General features: G+C 62.7%; 2 protein-coding genes across 2 annotated transcripts; both read right to left on the reverse strand.

The window, feature by feature from the left end:
- Positions 1-922: 922 nt before the first annotated feature.
- On the reverse strand, positions 923-2,542 carry LOC129401888 (elongin-A-like). Its single transcript, XM_055124840.1, has one exon. The coding sequence runs from the start codon at positions 2,540-2,542 to the stop codon at positions 923-925; it is 1,620 nt and encodes a 539-aa protein (XP_054980815.1).
- A 5,040-nt stretch (positions 2,543-7,582) lies between these two features.
- On the reverse strand, positions 7,583-9,202 carry LOC129401889 (elongin-A-like). The gene has a single exon (XM_055124841.1). The coding sequence runs from the start codon at positions 9,200-9,202 to the stop codon at positions 7,583-7,585; it is 1,620 nt and encodes a 539-aa protein (XP_054980816.1).
- Positions 9,203-9,609: the final 407 nt, after the last annotated feature.

Here is a 9,609-nt window from a genome sequence, read left to right on the forward strand (position 1 = left end):
TGCCGGGCATGGATTGCAAGTCCGTTTGAACCAGGTGTTGGAGCCGAAGGTCTGGTTGTTATTCGTGAGGGGTGTGGAATAGGGAGCGCTCAGCTTCCTCTGTCCGACCGGGCCCAGCGTCAGCAGTCATTGGCCGATTGTGTAACCAAGATCTGAAACAGGTTGGGGCGATCAACCCAGCAGTCTCTGTGTATCCTCTAGACACATACGGGCCAATACCGATGTGCGTGAGCGCTGTCTTTGATCTCTCTGTCTCTCTCTCCTTCCCTATCTCTCTCTCTCTCTCTCTCTCACTGTCTCTCTCTCCCTCTCCCTGTCTCCATCAGCTAGAAAGGCCCCAGGACTGGAGCAGTTTGTCTCCAAGGAGGGGACTTTTGTGGTGGTCCCTGACACACAGTCAGGCAGCAGTTCCCACCGGCCTGGCTTTCAGCCTACGGCATGAGCAGGAAAGTGTGAGTGCTGCCCGGTGAAAGCGGGTCCTGTGCGGGCGGGTGGCCTGGCTTCAGTAGCAGACGCGTCGGTGCTGGTGGGAAGGGAGCGTGTGCCATGGGTCTGGTATCTAGCGAGTATGGCCGGGATCCCACCCGCCGCGCTCCACCTAAGCAGAGGACCAGCGACGGAAGACTGGGTTCGCCCTCCGGCTGGGTGGCCAGAGCTCCATGGAGGAGGTGGCGTGTTGCCGTCCAACGCCCAGGTCTTTTTTCCTTTGTTTCCCCAGGGGTTGGTTTGCAATCCTCCTCCGGACCCGCCATCACTCTGGAATCGGCCGAGTTCAAGCCTGGGGGTTTCGGGAGGGTTTTTGCGGGAGAAGGAGCGGGGTGTGAGAAGGCGGTTTGTCAGGGGCGAGCCCTGGGAGCCGCAGGAAGTGCTAGCGTGGGTTGCACTGTTTCCTTGCCGCCGCCCTAGGCTCTGTGCGTCTTCCTTAGCGCCGGGAGAGCAATGTCCTGAAGTCTTTGATGGACTTGGCCATCAGGCGGGGCATTGGCTTGTTGGGTTTGCGTTTGGCGAAGGCCTGCGTGCGTTGGGAAGCGGCAGGGCCTGGGTTGGCTGAGGTGGCCTCGGGCAGGCCCGCCGGAGGAAGGGAGGTGGGGGCGTTGGTGCGGGGCTCTGGCTGGCAGGCGGTGGGGGCTGGGGCTGAGTGGGGCTCGGTCTCGTGCCGAATGGCTTCTTCGGGGTCCACGTGGGGCGTCTTCGGTAGTGGGAAGGGCTTTGCGGTTGGGCCGTGGAAGACCACGATCTTGGTGCGGGCGTCTTGCAACTTGGTGAGGCGGGCCGAGCGGAAATTGAGGGTGAGAGCTTGGAGGCGCTGCTCTCTGGCCAGCTGAAGCCTCAGGTAGGCGTCGCGCCAGGATTCCCCCGGTCTCGGCGTGTCCGTGGGAAATTTCTGGGCACAGTGAGCCGTCCAGAGGTGGTCTGCGTGGGGCACGAGGCCCGGGTTGCAGGTCTCGATGCGGTAGAGTTGATCCGGCGAGCAGCTGCGCAGGACGGGCTGGAGAAGAGAGTAGGAGGCGGGCGGCAGCGGGCCGATGGCATCCAGGTGATTCTGCAGGAGGCGCGTGCAGAGCTGGCGCAGGCTGGGCACGGCGGGGCCGTGGGCTCGCTTGGAGCCCGCGAACACGCGGGTCTTGGCGTTGACTCTGCACGGGGCCAAGTCCGGTTCGTGCTGGCGTGGGGGCGAAGGCTGCCCGAAGGACCCCCAGTCCCAGTGCGGGAGCGGGGCCTCCCCCGCGTCTCCCGGAGCGGGAGCGGGGTCTGGCCGGCAGGCCAGGCTGTCCGAGAGGGCCGTTGCCAGCTGGGGGTCTTCGCGTGTGGAAGGCCGCGGGTCCTCTGGGCGGGCTGGGGGCCCGTCGGCTGACTCCAAGGCCCAGTGGTCGTCGTCGTCGTCGTCGTCGTCGTCGCCTCCCCCGCTCCCTTGAGCGTGCTGGGTGCGGGGCTCCTGCCCCGCCTGTGCGCTCTTGGTCCTTTGCTTTTTCCTGGGTGGCGGTTGGTAGTCGAGACACTCCTCCCGAGACAGGCGTGCGGGGGCCTGGGACTCGCTGTCTGCGTGCCCGCGGGGGCAGCGGGTGGGGGTCCCCGCTGCCCTCGCCCCCGAAGGAAGGCGTGTGAGTTTGATCCTCAGCGGAGGCACGGTCCTCGGGGGTCCCTGGGGCGCGGGTTCTGCGGCGTCCGGTGTGTCCGCGCGTGGGGCCGTGGGCTCTTGCTGGCCGCAGTTTCCTCCCGCTCGGGCCTCCCTGGAGCGCTTCCGGCCCCGGCTCTTGCTTGGGCTGGCGGTGCCGGCTTCGGCTGGGGCCGGAGCGTCCAGGAGCGGACTCCAGCGGTCCAGCAAGCGTGCGGCCAGAGCGGCCGGCTGCTGGTAGTCGCGCAGGCGCCTGAGGGCCTTGCTGAGGCGGGAGTCGTCCAGGAGAGCGGCGGTGGGCGGCAGCGCGGAGAGCCTGGTCAGCGCCTTGAGGAGCTTGGCGGGTCTGGGCAGGAGGGCCAGCTGAGCTTGCAGCTTGTCCAGGGTGGCGTCCGGCGCCGGGCGGGCCTGGCCTTCTGGCTGCATGTCTCCGAGGTGGAGGCGAGGGGGCCTGCAGGTGCGGCCCTTGCGGGCTGGGCTAAGGCGCTGCGGCCCGAAGGGTGGAGGTGAGCTTCGCGGCAGGTGCAGGAGTCGCAGCTGACGTCGGGCAGTGGCCGGCCTTCGGGCTCCTGGGCGGCGCGGTGCGGCGCAGTTCTGCCAAGCTCTGTCTCTGCGGCGAGGTGCACAGTGGGAGTGGCGCCAGACGTGCGCTTATGTACCCTCTGGACACAGCCTGGACCCCAGGTCCCGCCCCCCGCGCCGCCCCTTGGTCCTCCGTGCAACGGCCGGCTGTGGCGCACCCTTGCGGGACGTTCGGCCTGGGGATGCCTGGAAATCCCCCCCGCCCCCCCCTCTTCCCGCTCCAACCTGCACTCCAGGAGGGGCTCCACCGTGACTCATCTCTTACCCATCCACACTCACTCGCCTGCCTCACCTGTCCCACTCCCCCCGTCCCGTGGCACCCGTTCTCTGTCCCGTCTGCAATCATGGCATCTCGTGGCAGTTCCTCTCAGGAACCTGGGCCTGGTGACTTTGAACAACTTGCAGAAAACTCCAATTGGAACTCCTGTCGTTCCCTCGTGGAGGAGTAGCTCTCCGGCGTTCCTCGCGCCGTCTTGGCTTGCCTCAACTCGGCTTGCTGTGACCACAGTTGTGCTTTCTCTGGAGCGCCATGTCATGTAGTCAGGAGCCTCCTTGGTGCCCAAACGCATCCAGGGATCCAGAATTTGAACGGAAATCATTCCCGAGGGCTGTGTGAGCACAGGAACCCAAGCTGTGAGGAATGGGGAGGGCTGATGGGAATCTTGTCCAAATGAAAAGAGTTGGGTCCTTTGGGGTGGCTTGTCATCCCAGCCCCTCGAACGTCCTCCCGGAACCTCCCTGTGTCTGTGTGTGTGTGTGCGTGTGTGTGTCCCTGTGAAAGAGAGAAAGAGAGAGGGAGAGAGAGCACATAAACGAGGGATGCTTGCAGAACTGGACAGCTCCATGGGGGCAAAAATGTACACCTGACCTCTACCTTAGGCCATGCACACAAGTCAGTTCCACGTGGATGAAGATCTCCACATCAGGCCTGAATGCAAAAGGTCCCTGAGGAATACGGGCAATCCCTCCACGCCCATGAAGCTGCAGGCGTGTTCCACGAGGAGCCAGCGCCGACCAAGCAAGCGGACGCCAACCAAGATGAACACACGGGAGCCTATGAACCTAAGAACCGTGTGCACCTCAGCCGAAACGGTGAACGAGACTCAGAGACGGCCCCTGGAATTGGAATGATGATTGAAGCAATACCCCTCTCCTAAGGCTTGAATATCACAGCTCTACTAGGCACTGGGAGAACTATCCAAGGAAAAAGCGCCTGTACTCATCAAGAAACGGGGAGAAGACATGAACAGAACTTCCTCAACGAAGACATCCGCATGGCTTCCAGGCTCATGGGGAGGCGTCCGACCTCGGGAATCGTCGGGGAGATGCAAAAGCAAACAGCAAGGAGATAGCAACTCACGCCATAGACACTGACACACATCCAAAAGAATCAGAACAGTCAGTGCGGGCACGGAAGTGCAGGGAAAGGGACCCTCAATTCCCGGGTGCCGGGAATGCCGGCCGGTTCGCTCTTTGTGCCAAACGAGACAGACATGCCTCAAAGAGGTAGAAATCGAGCTCTCAGGGACCCCCGCCATACCGCTTCTGGGAATATAACCTGACGGTCCAAACCCACACAGCTCAAACACCGTCGGCTCGTCTATGTTCGTTAGGGCAGCGCCATTCACCATGGCAGAAACTGGAAACACCCCGAGTGCCCGAAAACAGAGGTGTGGGCAGAAAACCCGGAGGGGGGTGGAATCGTTCAGGATGGGAGATGTGTGCCGAACGTAGTTAGAGGATCAGAGGGATAGCCTCTGAGTCTCTGCATGGCTAACCAAAATACCCCAAAGTACAGAGTGATTCTCGAGGAAATGGCCTGCCCTAGAGCCATGGAGGGCTTCAAGGGGGCGGGGGCGTGGGGAGGGGAGATCAAGGGACATCGAGGATGGAGAAATTGCACTGGTGGAGGGATGGCCGTTTGATACTTCTGTGATTGAAACGCAACCATGAAAGTTTGTAACTGTAACTCATTTCGATTCACTCATTAACAAGGCATGCTTTGAAGATACCTTTATCTTCAATAAGCTGGAGGGTGTCTCTCATTCTGGGCAACTCAGAGAAGGGAACACCAAGTCAAATATGATTGGAGGTCATGTAGGGGGGAAAGATGATGCGGGCCCAATAAAGACAAGAGACTGAACACAATGGCCACTCAACACCTTTATTGCAAACCACAACACCTAATCAGAAAGAGTGAACAAAAGGGAATACCCTGCCACAGTGGCAGTGTGGGGTGTGGGGAGACAGGACTGGGGAAGGGGCGAGGGATGTTGGGTTTCCTGGTGGTGGAGAACGGGCACTGGTGAAGGGATGGGTTATCAAACTTTGTAAGGGAGAATCATGAGCACAAAAATGTATAAATCTGTAACTGTAGCCTCCCGTTGACTCACTAATTAAAAACAAACTATTAAATTAAAAAAATAATAATAAAAAATAAACATAAAAAGGCATGCTACTGTAGATGGGGTCCCTACAAGGCGATGTGTTCAGCGTTGAATCATCTCTCAGAGTCACGTTTCCCTCCGTGTGGGCGCGAACGCTGGCCGTGCTTGCTGTTCAATCTAGTCTCAGCACTCCGGACTTTGTCCTTTCTCTCCCTAAGTCAGAAGACAGAGCCTGCATTCGAAGACCCCCAAATCCAAGCGGATTCTCTCCAGGACTTGGAGCTCAGGGTATGGATTTCTTCGTGAGAACGTGGGATGAGGAGCTCTCAGGTTGTTGAGTGCAACCGGAGCCAGGGCGGGCATGGTTTGGCTCTTTGTGTAACCCAGATCTGGAAAAGGTTGGAGCGATCAACCGTGCGGTCTCTGTGTGTCCTCTGTACCCGGATATGCACACGTGCCGATCTGCACGCTCTACGCGTCTGACCACTGCGCGAGAGAGGTCCGAGGAAGGAGCACTCTTGTTGCTCGGAGGAGACCGCTGGTGTGGTGCCTGACACAGTGTCAGACAGCAGGTGCCAGGTGCCGTTCAGCTCGTGGTCCTGGGTGTCCCGTCGTTGTCTTGGCGCTGGATGTGTGGGACTGGCTTTGGGCACCTATTTGGAAGCGATTTGACACGCGCTAGACCCGCACTTCTGGACCCACTGGCCGTGCCCTGAAGCCCCCCGGGCCTGCCCATCCACCGCAGGGCATGAAGGGTCCTCCATGGAATAGCGGGCTGTGACCCACCCGGTCGGGTTGTTTAGGGTGGGGCTGTGTGCAGACGGCTGGCTCTGCGGTGGGCCCCCCGGGGGGTGGGGGTGGGGGGCGGAAGGGGATTCCCACGGTGACTCATCGTGCCCACGGTGACTCACTCAATTACCCCACCTGTCCCAGTGGCCCATGGAAACTGTTCTTTGGACCCTCTGGAATCGTGGGGGAATATGGTGCCCATCCCTTTGAGCAAAGTGGGCCTGAATTTGATCCCCGACGCCCCGGGTGATTTTGCACAGCTTAGCAAAATTAGACTCGGACCTGGAGTCATCCCAAGTCGCGTGTCCCAGCGTTCCTCTGATGTGTGGATTTGCCCCCGTGAGATGGCTGTGACGCACCCCATCTGTGCGTTCTTTCAGTCACATCTCCTGTCCGCAGCCTGGCAAGAGACTGGCACGTTCCCAGGGTCTTGGAATTTGAAAAAAGTAGTCATTCCCGAGGGGGGTGTGAGCAGGGGCTGGGCGGCCTAACGGTGTTTGCAACTTCTTGGGGGCTGTGTGTTTGCTAGGGGGACAGGATGGAGACACAGGGCCGCTCGCGGCTCATTCGCACAGGTTCCTCAGGGGACTGTAGGCGGCCCTAAGGTGGGGCTGCTGCCGGTGGGGGCCCAGTCAAGGCAGCATGTTCAGCCCTGTTTCGTGTCTCGGGCTCAGGCTTTCTCTCTCTGTTTAGGCGTGAACGCCGGTGCTTGGTGTTCCTCTTGGTGTTCCAGAGCCACTCCACGCTCTGTCCCTTTCGCCCTCTCACTTAGAAGACAGAGCGGTGCCGGGCATGGATTGCAAGTCCGTTTGAACCAGGTGTTGGAGCCGAAGGTCTGGTTGTTATTCGTGAAGGGTGTGGAATAGGGAGCGCTCAGCTTCCTCTGTCCGACCGGGCCCAGGGTCAGCAGTCATTGGCCGATTGTGTAACCAAGATCTGAAACAGGTTGGGGCGATCAACCCAGCAGTCTCTGTGTATCCTCTAGACACATACGGGCCAATACCGATGTGCGTGAGCGCTGTCTTTGATGTCTCTGTCTCTCTCTCCCTCCCTATCTCTTTCTCTCTCTCTCTCTCTGACTGTCTCTCTCTCCCTCTCCCTGTCTCCATCAGCTAGAAAGGCCCCAGGACTGGAGCAGTTTGTCTCCAAGGAGGGGACTTTTGTGGTGGTCCCTGACACACAGTCAGGCAGCAGTTCCCACCGGCCTGGCTTTCAGCCTACGGCAGGAGCAGGAAAGTGTGAGAGCTGCCCGGTGAAAGCGGGTCCTGTGCGGGCGGGTGGCCTGGCTTCAGTAGCAGACGCGTCGGTGCTGGTGGGAAGGGAGCGTGTGCCATGGGTCTGGTATCTAGCGAGTATGGCCGGGATCCCACCCGCCGCGCTCCACCTAAGCAGAGGACCAGCGACAGAAGACTGGGTTCGCTCTCCGGCTGGGTGGCCAGAGCTCCATGGAGGAGGTGGCGTGTTGCCGTCCAACGCCCAGGTCTTTTTTCCTTTGTTTCCCCAGGGGTTGGTTTGCAATCCTCCTCCGGACCCGCCATCACTCTGGAATCGGCCGAGTTCAAGCCTGGGGGTTTCGGGAGGGTTTTTGCGGGAGAGGGAGCGGGGTGTGAGAAGGCGGTTTGTCAGGGGCGAGCCCTGGGAGCCGCAGGAAGTGCTAGCGTGGGTTGCACTGTTTCCTTGCCGCCGCCCTAGGCTCTGTGCGTCTTCCTTAGCGCCGGGAGAGCAATGTCCTGAAGTCTTTGATGGACTTGGCCATCAGGCGGGGCATTGGCTTGTTGGGTTTGCGTTTGGCGAAGGCCTGCGTGCGTTGGGAAGCGGCAGGGCCTGGGTTGGCCGAGGTGGCCTCGGGCAGGCCCGCCGGAGGAAGGGAGGTGGGGGCGTTGGTGCGGGGCTCTGGCTGGCAGGCGGTGGGGGCTGGGGCTGAGTGGGGCTCGGTCTCGTGCCGAATGGCTTCTTCGGGGTCCACGTGGGGCGTCTTCGGTAGTGGGAAGGGCTTTGCGGTTGGGCCGTGGAAGACCACGATCTTGGTGCGGGCGTCTTGCAACTTGGTGAGGCGGGCCGAGCGGAAATTGAGGGTGAGAGCTTGGAGGCGCTGCTCTCTGGCCAGCTGAAGCCTCAGGTAGGCGTCGCGCCAGGATTCCCCCGGTCTCGGCGTGTCCGTGGGAAATTTCTGGGCACAGTGAGCCTTCCAGAGGTGGTCTGCGTGGGGCACGAGGCCCGGGTTGCAGGTCTCGATGCGGTAGAGTTGATCCGGCGAGCAGCTGCGCAGGACGGGCTGGAGAAGAGAGTAGGAGGCGGGCGGCAGCGGGCCGATGGCATCCAGGTGATTCTGCAGGAGGCGCGTGCAGAGCTGGCGCAGGCTGGGCACGGCGGGGCCGTGGGCTCGCTTGGAGCCCGCGAACACGCGGGTCTTGGCGTTGACTCTGCACGGGGCCAAGTCCGGTTCGTGCTGGCGTGGGGGCGAAGGCTGCCCGAAGGACCCCCAGTCCCAGTGCGGGAGCGGGGCCTCCCCCGCGTCTCCCGGAGCGGGAGCGGGGTCTGGCCGGCAGGCCAGGCTGTCCGAGAGGGCCGTTGCCAGCTGGGGGTCTTCGCGTGTGGAAGGCCGCGGGTCCTCTGGGCGGGCTGGGGGCCCGTCGGCTGACTCCAAGGCCCAGTGGTCATCGTCGTCGTCGTCGTCGTCGTCGCCTCCCCCACTCCCTTGAGCGTGCTGGGTGCGGGGCTCCTGCCCCGCCTGTGCGCTCTTGGTCCTTTGCTTTTTCCTGGGTGGCGGTTGGTAGTCGAGACACTCCTCCCGAGACAGGCGTGCGGGGGCCTGGGACTCGCTGTCTGCGTGCCCGCGGGGGCAGCGGGTGGGGGTCCCCGCTGCCCTCGCCCCCGAAGGAAGGCGTGTGAGTTTGATCCTCAGCGGAGGCACGGTCCTCGGGGGTCCCTGGGGCGCGGGTTCTGCGGCGTCCGGTGTGTCCGCGCGTGGGGCCGTGGGCTCTTGCTGGCCGCAGTTTCCTCCCGCTCGGGCCTCCCTGGAGCGCTTCCGGCCCCGGCTCTTGCTTGGGCTGGCGGTGCCGGCTTCGGCTGGGGCCGGAGCGTCCAGGAGCGGACTCCAGCGGTCCAGCAAGCGTGCGGCCAGAGCGGCCGGCTGCTGGTAGTCGCGCAGGCGCCTGAGGGCCTTGCTGAGGCGGGAGTCGTCCAGGAGAGCGGCGGTGGGCGGCAGCGCGGAGAGCCTGGTCAGCGCCTTGAGGAGCTTGGCGGGTCTGGGCAGGAGGGCCAGCTGAGCTTGCAGCTTGTCCAGGGTGGCGTCCGGCGCCGGGCGGGCCTGGCCTTCTGGCTGCATGTCTCCGAGGTGGAGGCGAGGGGGCCTGCAGGTGCGGCCCTTGCGGGCTGGGCTAAGGCGCTGCGGCCCGAAGGGTGGAGGTGAGCTTCGCGGCAGGTGCAGGAGTCGCAGCTGACGTCGGGCAGTGGCCGGCCTTCGGGCTCCTGGGCGGCGCGGTGCGGCGCAGTTCTGCCAAGCTCTGTCTCTGCGGCGAGGTGCACAGTGGGAGTGGCGCCAGACGCGCGCTTATGTACCCTCTGGACACAGCCTGGACCCCAGGTCCCGCCCCCCGCGCCGCCCCTTGGTCCTCCGTGCAACGGCCGGCTGTGGCGCACCTTTGCGGGACGTTCGGCCTGGGGATGCCTGGAAATCCCCCCCGCACCCCCCCCTTCCCGCTCCAACCTGCACTCCAGGAGGGGCTCCACCGT

Source organism: Sorex araneus, chromosome 2 (assembly GCF_027595985.1).
Source record: "Sorex araneus isolate mSorAra2 chromosome 2, mSorAra2.pri, whole genome shotgun sequence".
In the NCBI taxonomy this organism is placed as follows: Eukaryota; Metazoa; Chordata; class Mammalia; order Eulipotyphla; family Soricidae; genus Sorex; species Sorex araneus.